At 55.4% G+C, this 16,198-nt stretch overlaps 1 protein-coding gene across 2 annotated transcripts in view; it reads right to left on the reverse strand.

Moving 5' to 3' along the window:
* Positions 1–16,198, reverse strand: part of Adgrd1 (adhesion G protein-coupled receptor D1) — an 80,332-nt gene that overhangs the window by 50,778 nt on the left and 13,356 nt on the right. For both annotated transcript variants that reach the window (XM_090320667.1, XM_090320668.1), the window contains 5 exons: positions 10,586–10,765; positions 5,074–5,328; positions 1,842–1,903; positions 799–954; positions 253–312 (listed from right to left, as the gene is read on the reverse strand). In XM_090320667.1, the coding sequence (XP_090176793.1) occupies positions 253–312; positions 799–954; positions 1,842–1,903; positions 5,074–5,328; positions 10,586–10,765 (713 nt within the window). The remainder of the gene's footprint in view (positions 1–252; positions 313–798; positions 955–1,841; positions 1,904–5,073; positions 5,329–10,585; positions 10,766–16,198) is intronic.

The following is a 16,198-nucleotide window of genomic DNA, read 5'->3' on the forward strand; positions in this document are numbered from 1 at the left end:
ACCCATGTTTCTTAGCACTATTCAAGAGGGATGTCGGCGTTTAACAATACAACGTTCACCTGCTGAGAAGAAAGCGGCCACCCCCTTCTCACACAGGGCACGGACCTATGAGGGATGGTGCCAGGCAGAGGTGAACTGATGCCCTGTGGCCCAGAAGGCAGCCACACATGGTTCTCCCGCTAGATGCGGGTTGGGCTGTCATCCCACTTCTAGGAAGACATCTATCTAAGATCAAAAAGTTCTTTTCCTTACCTCTGAGTTGTGGGTCCAACTGGGCAGCAGCAGAACTTTGGCCACCGTTCTGAGGAAGGTCTACATGTGGGAAAAGTGGCCTGATTAGTGTGCATTCTTAGGCCCCCACCCTGAACCCACTAGGCCCATGTCACCCAACGCGCCTCAAGGGGCCGGCTGGGTTTTTTGCATATGGTGGAAAGCATTCGTGTCTCACATTAGGGCACTGAAATATCAGGCCGTATCTTATAGGCACTAACCTGTTTGATCCATGTGGACATTGTAGTAAACCCACCCCATTGTGAGTATGCAACTGTGACACATTAAACCATGCATCCATTGGTGTAACTAGTAAGCTCAGTGCTTACTAGTTCAGTTAGGTCTTTAATCCACTTACTCTCCCTGACACCTAGACGGCCCACCTGAGAGGGCCAGGGCCAGCACAGAGGGGCGGATGCTTATTATGCACTGGATACATCTAAGGCACCAGCTGTCCCACCAGTTCTCAGGCCACGGCCGGGTCCATCTTTAACACATGGACTCTGGGATAATGTCAAAGGGCTTTACCTCTGTGAGGTTCAGCGCCATCGCTTCAGAGAGGGCCTTGCTGGGTAGGCTGTGTGACACATTCTGAAGGTAGCGCAGGACAATTCCAGGTCTTCTGAAGGTTCTCCCCTCCTCCGCCAGGCTGGTTATGATGGGAAGGTAAGCACCTGTGTGTTCCTGAGGGGAATGGGCCATGTCACCGCCTGCTGAGGGGCAGAGCTGGATGGCTCTGCAGTGCAGCGTCCTACTCTGGAGCCACAACTGGACACCCCAAGATATTCATCATGTGGCACTCTCAGGAACAACCCTGTGTCCCCACAATCACCCTCCGGACTAAGGTGATTCAATGAACTGAGCACAGACACGGGAGGACGGGGGAGAGGCGGACACACACTCTCCACTGAAGCTCTCAAGAAGGGGAGTTCTTCAGCTACGTGTTCAAGTTTGAGTGGGCTACACTTTTGGTATGACTCCTTTCCTCCAATTCCAAAAGGGCAGACAGGCTGCAGGAGCTGAGCTGAGAGGCTCTTGGGCTCAGGACCCAGCCCTGTGATCCTGGCTCTGCTCTCCTTCACCGTCAGGCCCCGGAGGTGACTAGAGCCAGTATTAAATGTGCTCTTTCTTCAGTCATTCTGGCACCTAGAATTAGCCCCGAGGCTGGCTTCCCTCCAGCGTCTGTCATTCCTCCTCAGACGTGACACAGCACCTGGAGCGCCCAGTGTCCTGGCACTCAGGTGAGGATGCTGCGATCTGGACGTACTCTCCTGAAGGCAGTGGAGTGACTGGATCTGAACACACTCCTGGCACAGTGGCTCCTCAGCTGATCCCTGGGGAGGGGGTTGCCTGAGAAGGGCGTATCTTGTCTAAGTCTCTCTCAGGTGCCAGGAAATGGGCATCTGCTCTCCACTCCACTGAGGCCTCGGCCTTTTAGACCAGGCTTGCCCCGGACTAAGCCTCTGAAACCATGGGTCTAAATAAATGCTCCCCGCTGGCTGTTTTCCCTGGTATCTGGTCACAGGGTGGAAAGCTGTGGACACATGAGGACAAAGGAAATCCCTGCTCACCACGGTGGAGGCTGTGGGGGTCATGAAGAGGCTCGGTGGTGTCGAAGACAAAGTGTGCTTCCCTGGAACAAACAAACTGTGCTTCAGCAAGGAGTGCAATGGCTGCCCTTCCTCCCCCAGCTCAAGACAGTACTATAGCTCAAAGTACGTGGAGTAGGAATGCTGCTTGAAAGATACAGATTAATATATTAGCTTAATGGGCAGATCAAATAGATTCTTCCAGCTTCAATTATTTTACCATTAACATTCTAAACTGTTTTGAATAGCCTTCGTGCAAGTTGTTATACAAAAACAACTGTTTTATGCAAGGCATCACCAACTTGAAACAGGGACAGGAGACTGTACCTCAGCTGCACAGACTCACTGGGGATAGAGTGAAGAGCGCTGCTGTCCCTGGGCTGGAACCCTGCCTCTGAGAGAGACGAAGGGAGGCTGAACCCCAAAGAGCCAGCAGAGGAGCTGACCTGGATGACCTCACAGCTACTGAGATGGCTGAGACCGAGATGGGGCCACGATGCTGTGTCTCCCACCCACTTCCTAGATAATCCTCTTCATTTTTGGAAACTCAAGGTTGCTTTAGGTGACCTGAAGAAATTACGTCACTTCCCTTGCTGGCTGGAGAGTGACCGGGCTTTGGGGCTCAGGCACGGCTGGGTGACGGGAATGCAGTCCTGACACTGGTGGAAGAACTTTGTTCTCCACATCAGAATGACATTCACTCCAAGGGGTTAGAGGGCAGACACAGCCAACTTACACTACCTCTCGTGAGGCCACCAAATCCAGGGAGATTAAAGTCGCCCCTGTCAGTGGCAACAATGTGAAACCTGAGAGGTGACACTGGGCCATACCCTCAGCCTGACTCAGCCCCAACGCTGCCATCACGCAGACAGCTGGCAGGTGCAGGGCGTTCTGGCATCTACCCAGGCTGCCGTTAGATGACGGCTCTGAGCACAGCCCCTCGGCTTTCTCTACTTCTCTGCAGAGGAGCTGCTTCTCGTCGCAGGGGCAGGGTGACAGATGGGCAGCGCTGCGCCTTTCTGGGTCGAGATCACACCTGTGTATCTGGACAGATCCGACAGGAAATGGCACCGACCCCAGTCAACAAGGTGAGGTGTCCCCTCAGACAGGGCACTCGTGGTGATGCCTTCTCGGGCACCTGCGGTCCCTGCACAGCTGCTGAGGAGCAGGCTCTTGCCCAGACTGATCTCAGCTCCCATGGCAGCTGCCCAGTCCCACCACCGTGAGCGGGCAGAGCCATGGCCAGCCCTGCCCCAGGGCCGTCCAGGGGACACCTGGATTTCTCCATAAGCTAGGTTTCCAAAGCCCGGTCACCACATGAGAGGGGAGCTGATGGCCGTGGGCACCGCTCGGGGGGTGGGCACAGGGATTCTCTCAGGAGCTCTAAGTGCATACGGGCCACTGTCCTGGGTCCCCCAAGGAATCTAACAGCACCTTTCTCTGCATCTGGGGGGTGCCAGAAAAGGGGACAAAAAGCCTGTGATAAGGACCAGAAACAACAGCGACTCTTCCCAGTGTCAGGGAACCAGGCATTTGCCAAGGAGGCCTATCCGCCTTCTCGGTCTCACAGTGACAACTGCGAGCGCGGGCGACGGAAAACAGAACCCTAATATCATCTTCCTCGTCCTGGGCACTCGGGTCCTGTCCCTCCTGTGAAGAGAGCTCCTTTTTCCTGGGTGAAGCTACAAGACAGAAATGCCCACGGCTGCCCTGGACCCACCACTCCCCCTGGCTCTGGCTCCCTCTCTGAGGCCCGCATCTTGGGGGAGCCCCCTCTCCTGCAGTTACTTGGGCCCACTGACCCCACTAGCAAATCCAAGAGTGAACCTGCACCCAGGAACTGCTGATCGGAATCATTCTGTACAACCACAGGAATGAACTGAGCCAGCCAACCACTCAGATCCCACCAGCTGTGGGAGGTGATGGGAAGGGAGGCTCTGCATTTCCTACTGAGGGGAAGAGGACGTGACCCCACTGGAACACAGCCATCCTGGCAGCCCCAAGACCACTTAACATGGCTGCAGGCAGCATCAAGACTGGGAGTGGTAGCGACTGGGGTATGAACTGAGCAGCTCCCAAGCAAAGTCTCCGTGGACTTTTCACTGTATGAGACAGGAAATGCCCTTCTCAGCTGAAGTTATTCTCAGTTGGGTTTTCTCCCCCGCAGTCAACAGTGGCCTAATGAGGTCAGGCCCTGACCAAGCGTGGGTCAGGCTCGGAGACATGGGCCCTGACTTCCCCTGGGTGCCAAGGCAGCAGACATGAGCTGTGTGAGGGCCCCACATGGTGACTGCCATGTCCTGCCATACTGTTCCGTGTGTAAACAGAGAAGTGGAATGCACATTAATTTTAAAAGCATCAAAGGCTCTCTGCCAACATGCCGTGTTCCATGCATGGTAGACGGCCTGCACCTTGCCAAGCTTTCCTTGTCAATACCCCCACGAGAGGGGAAACAGTATTGTCTGTCCATTTTACAGAGGAGAAAGCTGTGAATGGAGAGATAAAGGCATGGAGAGTCACATACTACACAACTCCATCTGTATGGAATCTACAGAATGGGCAGACCATGAAGCGGACAGACAGATATGTGGCTGCCAGAGGCTGGAAGGGGGAAAGGGCAGGTGGCTGCCAAAGAGGCACAGGCTTTCCTTTAGGAGTCCAGTGTTTTGAAACTAGATGAGGGTATATACATTACACATTGACTTTACTAAATGACACTAAATTGCTCGCTTTCAAATGGTTAAGTTGATGGGATATAAATTTACCACAAACTTTAAAAAGTGCTATGTTTACCAAAGTAAAGTTTTGGACATTTATCCACCTGTGCACAGCCCCTGCTCTGTACCATCCTGGGAGGGCATCTTTGGGGTTCATAGGGCCCATGAGGGAAAATGGCACAGGAGAGGTTTGTGAGCCAAATGCCCTACTGCGCCCGCGTTTACTACACCAAGCCTTCTGAAACCATCCATCTCACACACACCTGGAGGTTCTACAGGGCTCAGGAGAGTATTAATTGCAGTGTGTCTCTGGTGAATTGTTGACTCATTTATCTTAGGGAACAGGTGTTCTGGAAAATGACTGTATTTATCAGGCTCATTAGGATACAGCTCACACCTGCAGTGGCTGTGACAGGAGACTGGGAGGGAGGGATGCTGGGAGGAGAGGCCCCCTCCAGGACAGTCCTCACCCCACCCCAGCCCTCCCACTCACTGACCAATGGCAGCTGTGAAGTACATCTCAATCTCATCTGGAGTCAGGGCCCGTTCCCAGATGATGAACTCGTCGAAAGCTCCGTTCTCATATCGCTTGCTGCGGTCCTGCTCAGACCCAATCACCAGGTTGAGGTGGGGCTCGCCATACGCGTGAGACACCCGGCCACGTGGGTCAGAGGTGCTCAGGGTGCCATTGACATAGACTTTCAGTCCCTCCTTGGACTTCCACGTAAACAGGACATGAGTCCAGTAGGGACCTGGAAAAGAGTGGGACGCCTCGTGAGAGCCATCGGAAAGGGCACCCCGGTGTACCTCTGTCCTAAATACAACCCTCTCTCTCAGGATGACTGGTAACTTAATGCAGGGCCTAGCAGAGACCCAATTTTCATCCGTTCTAAGAGCCCTTTTGCTTCCATCCCTGAATTTTCACACAGGATTCACAAATCTAAATGCTGACAAGCAAAGGTGATAGAATATTTTTCTGAGGCTACACAAAAAACTTCAGTCGCTCAGAGCATGAACTCAGTTGAACAACAACAGCAGCACAACAATATTGTCAGGAACAAGGCAAGGGCACTCCCTCAAGCTTCGTTCAACTTCCTATTGCCAGCCTTGGCTAATGCAGGATAGCAAAAAAAAAAGAGGGAAACAAGTGGGCACACGGTGAGAAAGATACGATAAATTGTTTACAGATGATATGTGACTATTTAGAGGACCTGAATAAATTGACAACAACAAAAACGGAGCGTGGCATGGGGACACAGGACTACACACAAAGTCTAAGTCAAGGGTCACAGGAGTGGACCCAAAGCAACTGCAGACTCTGGGTGACCATGAAGTGTGAGGACTGGCCGGGCAGTGGTGGAGGCCCTTGGGTCTCTGTTCCTGGCACTCAGCTTTCCTGTGAATGGAAAGCTATGCAGGAACCATGACAGCACACCACCCAGCTGTGCTGACCAAGCCGGACAGCTGCAGCAGGGAAAAGCTGAAGGGAAGCCACCTCCTGGAGGACCAGGTATGATGCTGGCTGGAGACCTGCACCCACCACGCACACCTGAGGTCAAGTCCATGCCCTGCCGATCTTCTTATTTCCAAGCAAAACTGGAAAGCCTCCATGCTAAAATGAAATTGTAATTCATGGTTGAAACCCAGCCGGAATATTTTTTAGTGCTGCTTAGGCAATCACAGAACATCGGAGGACCTCACTGGGTCCATGGCCTAAGATACTGGTCTCAGCTATGGTGCAGAATGTATTCCCAGAGCCATCCAGGCAAGTGCAGGGGGCTAGGCCAGCTGAGATCTGGCACCATTCTAAGGGACCCCTTTGTATATAAGCTCTGTAAGATGTCCTGACGGGCTTGCTGCTGGAGAAACAGGATAGCCCTTCTAAAAACACACAGAGCACCCCGCCAGCCAGCCACTGAAGATGACCACGACTGTGCAATGGTCTAAAATAATTTTGAGGCTCTGGAGGACACCTGGATCCTAAACAGGCCCACAGTATCGTTGCTCTGGATCTGAAAGTGAGAAGAACAAGCTCCTCCAATGTACAAATGAAGAACATAGTCCCCGCAGAGATGTTTACAAAGGATCTCCACTTCCCTGGGCGAAAAACAGAATGAACCTTAACAGATGTTGAAGTCCAAAGAGCCTTCCAGGTGCCTTACACGACCAGTGCCCCGATGAACAGGGAAGAGGCTGTTACATATAAAACTCTGACAGCAAGCAGGAAGATTCCAAACCTTCTATGGATGGCAGAAGGAGGAGGGCAGGCAGCCTCGGGGATGCAAGAGGGCAAATTGAAGTATGTGTAGGGAGCAGAGGTACCGGCCTGGCCTGAGCACAGCCAACACCTCCCGATCCTCAACTGCAAATGACAGGACCAAGTGTAGAGTGGAAAGCGCCCAGGTACACAGCCTGCAAGGCAGAGATGGGATCTGGGCCTAATCCGTTTCGCAAATGAGCTCAGAGCCTCCCTCAAATGAACCAGAGATAGATTCCTCCAAATCCTTCAGAGATAACCCTTTGCTACCCAGGCCTCCATCTTCAGCGTCCTCCTGGCCTGCCACCTGACTCCCAAGGCCAAGTCTAGGCCTTCTCAAAGTCCACGGTGGACATTCCATGGCCTCCTTTGGTTTCCACCCTCTCCTTAATGTCATCCTCATTTGTAGACCCCTGGTCCTCAGTGTCCGCCTCCTCCTCCTCATCATCACTAGACCCCTGGTCCTCAGTGTCCTCATCATCATCATCATCACTAGACCCCTGGTCCTCAGTGTCCTCCTCCTCCTTCTCATCATCACTAGACCCCTGGTCCTCAGTGTCCTCCTCCTCCTCATCATCATCACTAGACCCTGGTCCTCAGTGTCCTCCTCCTCCTCATCATCATCACTAGACCCTGGTCCTCAGTGTCCTCCTCCTCCTCCTCATCATCACTAGACCCCTGGTCCTCAGTGTCCTCCTCCTCATCATCACTAGACCCCTGGTCCTCAGTGTCCACCTCCTCATCATCACCATCACTAGACCCCTGGTCCTCAGTGTCCTCCTCCTCATCATCATCACTAGACCCCTTGTCCTCAGTGTCCTCCTCCTCCTCCTCATCATCACTAGACCCCTGGTCCTCAGTGTCCTCCTCCTCATCATCATCACTAGACCCCTTGTCCTCAGTGTCCACATCATCATTGTTGGGGCCTAGCCTCCATCTCTGAAGCTTGATTCTGGCTCAGCTACAATTAAAGGGCTTTGTCTAGGCATTCGGTCGTTTGCATACCTCTCTTAAGGCATCTCTGTGTACGTGACTCGATTGAACCCCCCGCAGTTTCGCGGGTCCCGCAGCAGCTCAAGTCTCGCGCGCTTTCCTACACCTATCCTGCCCACTACCTGAAAGCCCACCCAGACCCTTAGTGGTAACACAGAGGCCCTCTTCCTATTGGCTAGCTTCCCAGTGCCCACCTTCTCCTACCCTAACAGTATATAACTAATTGTCTGACGGAATAAAGCAGGAGAGCATCAGAGAGAATCAGAGATCAGCAGAGATCAGCAGAGAGATCTGATGCGCTTTCATGGTTAACACTGCTTCTGACTCAGCGTGGTTTTTTCTTCCCCGGTGATTGGGGGAGGGCTGGGTCTTCGACACTTACCATCTCGCTCGGCTCCCGGGGGACTACAGGCTGGCCCTGTGTGTCCCTCCCCGTTCCTGTGTTGCTGCCCCAAGAGGAGCAACACATCATCATCATCATCGCTAGACCCCTGGTCCTCAGTGTCCTCCTCCTCATCATCATCACTAGACCCCTGGTCCTCAGTGTCCTCCTCCTCATCATCATCACTAGACCCCTGGTCTTCAGTGTCCTCCTCCTCATCATCATCACTAGACCCCTGGTCCTCAGTGTCCTCCTCCTCCTCCTCATCATCATCACTAGACCCCTGGTCCTCAGTGTCCTCCTCCTCATCATCATCACTAGACCCCTGGTCCTCAGTGTCCTCCTCCTCATCATCATCACTAGACCCCTGGTCCTCAGTGTCCTCCTCCTCCTCATCATCATCATCACTAGACCCCTGGTCCTCAGTGTCCTCATCATCATCATCACTAGACCCCTGGTCCTCAGTGTCGTCCTCCTCATCACTAGACCCCTGGTCCTCAGTGTCCTCCTCCTCCTCATCATCATCACTAGACCCCTGGTCCTCAGTGTCCTCATCATCATCATCATCATCACTAGACCCCTGGTCCTCAGTGTCCTCCTCCTCATCATCATCACTAGACCCCTGGTCCTCAGTGTCCTCCTCCTCATCATCATCATCACTAGACCCCTGGTCCTCAGTGTCCTCATCATCATCATCATCATCACTAGACCCCTGGTCCTCAGTGTCCTCCTCCTCATCATCATCACTAGACCCCTGGTCCTCAGTGTCCTCCTCATCATCATCACTAGACCCCTGGTCCTCAGTGTCCTCCTCATCATCATCACTAGATCCCTGGTCCTCAGTGTCCTCATCATCATCACTAGACCCCTGGTCCTCAGTGTCCTCCTCCTCCTCATCATCATCACTAGACCCCTGGTCCTCAGTGTCCTCCTCCTCATCATCATCACTAGACCCCTGGTCCTCAGTGTCCTCATCATCATCATCATCATCACTAGACCCCTGGTCCTCAGTGTCCTCATCATCATCATCATCATCACTAGACCCCTGGTCCTCAGTGTCCTCCTCCTCATCATCATCACTAGACCCCTGGTCCTCAGTGTCCTCCTCATCATCATCACTAGACCCCTGGTCCTCAGTGTCCTCCTCCTCATCATCACTAGACCCCTGGTCCTCAGTGTCCTCCTCCTCATCATCATCACTAGACCCCTGGTCCTCAGTGTCCTCCTCATCATCATCACTAGATCCCTGGTCCTCAGTGTCCTCATCATCATCACTAGATCCCTGGTCCTCAGTGTCCTCATCATCATCACTAGACCCCTGGTCCTCAGTGTCCTCCTCCTCATCATCATCATCACTAGACCCCTGGTCCTCAGTGTCCTCCTCCTCCTCATCATCATCACTAGACCCCTGGTCCTCAGTGTCCTCATCATCATCATCATCATCACTAGACCCCTGGTCCTCAGTGTCCTCCTCCTCATCATCATCACTAGACCCCTGGTCCTCAGTGTCCTCCTCCTCATCATCATCATCACTAGACCCCTGGTCCTCAGTGTTCTCCTCCTCCTCATCATCATCACTAGACCCCTGGTCCTCCGTGTTTCTTCCACCCGATAACTTAAACCCTCTTTTTCTTCACTGACTTCTGGTCCTTCTCTTCTCCAATGTTCTATAACCTTAGCTGAGGGGTGAGGAGCACAAAGAGAAACGGGAAAGGGTGTGAGGAAGCGGAACTTAACATTACTACAATAGGTACTGCTTTTAGTTTTAGTTTTTCTTTCTTCGGAAAAACACTAACTCTTCCATGGGCCCAGAGCTTAGCATCTCTGTCTCCACTTGGTAAGTGTCCTTTGGTCTGAGTCTGCCTCGCTTGCAATCACTTAGAATCTATCAAGTTCCAGGACTCATGGATAACATCTTTACCCAATGCCAAGATGAGGAGGAACCACAGCCACTGTTTCACCTGAGGCCGGGGCCCACTTCTACCCACACCTTTCTCGCAGGCCCAGTTCTTCTAGGAAAGCCTCAAGTGCTTGTCTGTACGGGGGCAGTGGCTGACACGGGTATGCTGCCTCTTCCTGCGCTGTCCTCTTTTCTCTGTTCTTTATTTGCCATATGTGGGTGCGGCCTGACACTAGCAAGCACTGGGGTTTGGGCCGAGGCCTCAACTCTGGTTTTCCAATTGCTCTCTGCATGCAGCGTCCCTTCTCATCTCCACTCCACAATGCAGGGATGAATGCGCGCACTGAGCTCAGCCAGGATTGCCTGGCTCAGCTCTGAACCCCCCGGCAAAAGCTTCTTGTTCGTGTGCCCCACAGGCTCCACCATGTCCCACTGCCACGGCAGGAGCAGAAGCGCTGGGTGGGAGACGCCACTCACCTGGTGGGCTGAAGGTAGCCTCCCATGTCATAGAGTTGTCACGCGTGTACAGCTCCACAGAGCCTTTGCCACCACTGGAGCAGACTTTGAAGCCGTCAGAGATGACCTGTCCCCCATAGGCAGAGGGCACTGGTCTGGACTGCTCTCCTTGTGTCTTCCAGAAAAAGGAAAATGTGACCCCTGAGGAAAGAAAGGGGCAGGTAAGGAAGCAGAAGGATGGACAAGCCACTCAGAAGAGAAGTGCGCGCAGGGATGCAGGCTCCTGTGTGCCAAGGGCTCACTCAGTGCCTGGCACAGGCGAAGAAATCAGGGCCTGTCCAGTGACTGACCAAGGTTAGGAGCCCAAGTTCACAAAAGATCTGCACTGTAGCCTCCTTCCTCCTGCTGTCCCCTCCCACCCAAACCTCTTCTGCGAGCGTATTTTACAAGGAACCACCTTGTATGTATGGCTTTATAAACATCATTTGAAGAAAATTGTTAGTGCTCCGTGAACTTCCTTCCATGTCCATAAATATGCATCTACACTCATTTTTGTGTCTCCACAGCTGCATTCTAGCAGGGTTCACGGATTTTAAACCCCCACTGCTGAGTGGTAAGGTTCTCTTCAAACTTTTGAAAGAATATTTCAAGCAGAAAGTAAAGCTGTTTTTTGCGCATCTCAAATTATCTATCTTTAAACTAAGCTCCCAGGAGCAAGGTTCGTCTCACGGGAGAACTGCGCTTTTGAAGTCTGTGACGCCCTTGGCGCTCACGGAGCCTGGCAGCAAACATTTTTTGCAGATCTCGTCCGTAGATTCTTCCTAAGTCTGACCCCCAGGCTCATGCTGGGTGAGGTGGTATGCCTTGTGGACTAAGCAGTCCCTGCTACAACATTAGTGTAACAAACAGATCCAGGCGGACCTGCCCTTCTGTCCCAGACATGGAGCCGCACAAAGCCAGCCTCCCAAGTCTGGCGCCAAACTCTCACTCAGGGCCACAGAGCTCAGGCCTGTTAGAGTGAGGGCTTGTCCTTACCCTGTGCATCTCTAACCACTTATCTATACTCTGCTTCCCACCTCCCCTTCCCTGTATGAAAGAAAACAGTGCACACTGTGTGTAGGTACACATGTGTATTACATGTACATGTATACTTGTATAATGTATGCATACTCTTGTGCATGTGTGTACTGGGTACAGTTACATGCCTATGCTATATATATACATGTGTGTGCTACACATATGTGAGCACTTGTGTATTGCATGCATGTGTGTGTACACGTCTCTGTATGTATCACATGTGTATGCATACATGTGTTGTGCATTATGCAGCCCTCTGGCCCCAGGTCTGGCACTAAAGTGCTGGGATGTCAGTGACCACAAAGGACTCCTGGCCAAGAACCAACAGAGCAGTCAGGATGGGGAGGGCACTGAGGGGAAAGAGGGAGAGAGGAGAGGTGATCACCCCAGAACCTAGCTATACATAGAAGATCACTGAGTCAGGAGAAGGCACCTGTCCCTGGTGTCTAAACTGCTGTCTCACAGATACCTATCTTCACTGCAGTGCCTCTGAGTGGACGTATTTGTCCCAAGACTTTCCAATGTCCTGGGGCACCTCTGTGTGGTCAAAGCCCCAGCATAATTAATATAAACATGGAAACCCTGGCACAACTTCTAGAACCCTGGCTTGGAACTTCTGATTCTACTGTCTCATATAGAAATGAAAGAGAGCAAGGGAAGCCTGACATTGTCCAAAAAGAAATGACTTATTACCTCACTTATGTAATGTCACCCCTCTGTGCATCACCTTTATTAACGATCTGAAGAGCAAAAAGGAATCTCAACATGTTGAATGTTCCCACCACCACCACCTCCACCACCAAGAAGTAGAGGCAGTCTGGGTAACGCACAGAGCTGGTCTGGTCCGCCCACAAACACACACACACACACACACACACACACACACACACGACCTGTGATTATGCACAATCTCTCTGCATCAACTGCAAAGGAAATTTGATTTTCAAAGTAGGACTAGGGGCATGGCTCAAGTGGGACAGTGGAAAAGGGGGTATGAGACCCTGAGTTCAAACCTTAGTGCCACAACCAGAAACACAAAAACATAGAAACTCACACCACAAACCTTGGTCCTGGACTGTGCGAGCTTCCCACGGGGCATTCTGCTGGCTGCTGAGGACAGCTGAACCCTCTGGAGGGCTACCTGACCTGTGCCTTCCCGAGGGATGGCGCCCTCCTGTCCCGCAGGCTGCCCTCATCCTCTCAGGACGGGGGCCAGGCCTCCTCCTTGTCCTCTGTGTTACAGAGGTCAGCGTGCACCCTGACGACCCGCCTGCCTCTCTATGCTCAGACACAACTGATTTCATAGGAAGGCACATGTGGTGAGTTGTGAAATTTTTGTTGTGAAATGTAATCCCAATAGGATTCACAGAAGTCAGTTTTCTTTTCCCAAAAATGTTGCTGCATTTCAAAATTCCTCTTATTCAATTCAGAACGACCCTGTCCTGGCCATATGACTCTTCCCAGGAAAAAATAAAAAGTTCAATAGTGGTAGGTAAAGATTAGGTAATAAGAATAAATCTTGGCTGGACACAGTGGCTCATGTTTGTCATCCTCGCTACTCAGGAGGCTGAGATCTGAGAATCAAGGTTCAAAGCCAGCCTGGGCACAAAAGGACCTGAGACTCTTATCTCCAATGAACCGCTAGGAAACAGGAAGTGGTGCGGTGGCCCCTGGGGCAGGGTGGTAGTCTTGGCCACAGAGCTCGGGGACAGCGCCCAGGCCCAGGCCCAGGGGCAGGGTGGTGGTCTTGGGCCGCAGAGCTCGGGGACGGCGCCCAGGCCCAGGCCCAGGGGCAGGGTGGTAGTCTTGGCCGCAGAGCTCGGGGACAGTGCCCAGGCCAGGCCCAGGGGCAGGGTGGTGGTCTTGGGCCGCAGAGCTCGGGGACGGCGCCCAGGCCCAGGCCCAGGGGCAGGGTGGTAGTCTTGGCCGCAGAGCTCGGGGACAGTGCCCAGGCCAGGCCCAGGGGCAGGGTGGTGGTCTTGGGCCGCAGAGCTCGCGGACAGCGCCCAGGCGGGTTCACACCCCCTGCACCACAATAAATCAGTAAATAAATGAGAACACTCTCTAAGCCCGGTGGGGTGTCGTGTTGGGACGTCAGGGCAGGCGGTGGCGCCGTCCGGGTGCGTCTTAGCTGGCTCTGCCCGCAAGCTGGAGGCCCTGCGAGGGCTCAGGTGTGACCAGCACGGAGGGGAGCCGTGGGGAGCCTGGCTCGGCACCCGCGCGTCGTCCTCGAGTGAATCCAGGTCCACGCGGAAGGGGGAGAAAGAAGAACTCCACGGTGCCGGGACTCGGGAGACGCGGGGCCGCGGCCTGGCGGGCTCACCGGGGGCGGTGGGTGGGGGGCTCACCCGGGGGCGGGCTCACCGGGGGCGGTGGGTGGGGGGCTCACCCGGGGGCGGGCGGGCGGATCCGGGACCCGAGGCAGGCCGCTGTGCAGGGCCGCGCGCTCCCGCAGGGGCAGAACGGAGGACAGAACGCCGGTCCTCCGCGGGCGCCCTCCGCCCCCCGCCAGGCCGCGGAGCCCAGCGAGGGGAGGCGGGCCCGGGCAGGGGGCCCGCGGGGGCCCAGCGCGACGCCGTGCCGGGTCGGGATAGAGCGAGAAAGGCCCGGCGGGGCGGGCGCCAGGGGGCCCAGCGCGCGGAGAGGACACGGACTCCCCACCTTCGGGCTCCGAGTGGGGCAAGGAGGGCGGGGCCAGGGCACGTGCACGCACGCACGCACGCACGCGCCGGCGCAGCACGTGCCTGGGAAAAAGGGCGAGACGCGTGGGCATGCGCAGTGGCGAAGCCGCGGTCTGGGCGGGGACCGGCGGCCCTCGCGCCCCTGGCCTCGCCCTCGCCCCGCCCCTCCCAGCGCCCAGCGCTGCCCGGCCCTCGCGGCTCCTGTGACCTTCCGGCGCCCTCCAGAGCCCCCTCCGCCCCTGACCCTCGCCCGCTGCACGGGGCCGCGGGCGCCGGGACCTCCGCTCCCCCTCCGGCCGCAGGCCCCTTCCCCGACCCGGGCCCCCCAGCCTTGACCACGAACACCCCGTGCTTACAGGCAGAGGACGCCAGGGGCCCGGGGAGGACGGGGAAGGGACCCGGAGGCGCCCAGCTAAGCCTGAAGTGGGGCCCGGCCCTCCTGCACAGAGACTGCGGGAGCGAGATGGGGGAGCACGGTCTAGCCCGACGGAGCAAAACACCAGACCCCTGAGAGCTGAGCCACACAGGCCCGGGAGTCACCACTCCAGAGAGGAGCCCCAGGGGCTGAGCCCTCCACACAGGACCAGGAGTCACCACTCCAGAGAGGAGCCCCAGGGGCTGAGCCCTCCACACAGGACCAGGAGTCACCACTCAAGAGAGGAGCCCCAGGGGCTGAGCCCTCCACACAGGACCAGGAGTCACCACTCAAGAGAGGAGACAGAGGGGGCTGAGCCCTCCACACAGGACCAGGAGTCACCACTCAAGAGAGGAGACAGAGGGGGCTGAGCCCTCCACACAGGACCAGGAGTCACCACTCCAGAGAGGAGCCCCAGGGGCTGAGCCCTCCACACAGGACCAGGAGTCACCACTCAAGAGAGGAGCCCCAGGGGCTGAGCCCTCCACACAGGACCAGGAGTCACCACTCAAGAGAGGAGACAGAGGGGGCTGAGCCCTCCACACAGGACCAGGAGTCACCACTCAAGGGAGGAGCCCCAGGGACTGAGCCCTCCACACAGGACCAGGAGTCACCACTCAAGAGAGGAGACAGAGGGGGCTGAGCCCTCCACACAGGACCAGGAGTCACCACTCCAGAGAGGAGCCCCAGGGGCTGAGCCCTCCACACAGGACCAGGAGTCACCACTCAAGAGAGGAGCCCCAGGGGCTGAGCCCTCCACACAGGACCAGGAATCACCACTCAAGAGAGGAGCCCCAGGGGCTGAGCCCTCCACACAGGCCCAGGAGTCACCACTCAAGAGAGGAGCCCCAGGGGCTGAGCCCTCCACACAGGACCAGGAGTCACCACTCAAGGGAGGAGCCCCAGGGACTGAGCCCTCCACACAGGACCAGGAGTCACCACTCCAGAGAGGAGCCCCAGGGGCTGAGCCCTCCACACAGGACCAGGAGTCACCACTCAAGAGAGGAGCCCCAGGGACTGAGCCCTCCACACAGGCCCAGGAGTCACCACTCAAGAGAGGAGCCCCAGGGGCTGAGCCCTCCACACAAGACCAGGAGTCACCACTCAAGAGAGGAGCCCCAGGGGCTGAGCCCTCCACACAGGACCAGGAGTCACCACTCAAGAGAGGAGCCCCAGGGGCTGAGCCCTCCACACAGGACCAGGAGTCACCACTCAAGAGAGGAGACAGAGGGGGCTGAGCCCTCCACACAGGACCAGGAGTCACCACTCAAGAGAGGAGACAGAGGGGGCTGAGCCCTCCACACAGGACCAGGAGTCACCACTCCAGAGAGGAGCCCCAGGGGCTGAGCCCTCCACACAGGACCAGGAGTCACCACTCAAGAGAGGAGCCCCAGGGGCTGAGCCCTCCACACAGGACCAGGAGTCACCACTCAAGAGAGGAGACAGAGGGGGCTGAGCCCT

This window comes from Megascapheus bottae, chromosome 28, assembly GCF_031878675.1.
Source record: "Megascapheus bottae isolate mThoBot1 chromosome 28, mThoBot2.hap1, whole genome shotgun sequence".
Lineage (NCBI taxonomy): Eukaryota > Metazoa > Chordata > Mammalia > Rodentia > Geomyidae > Megascapheus > Megascapheus bottae.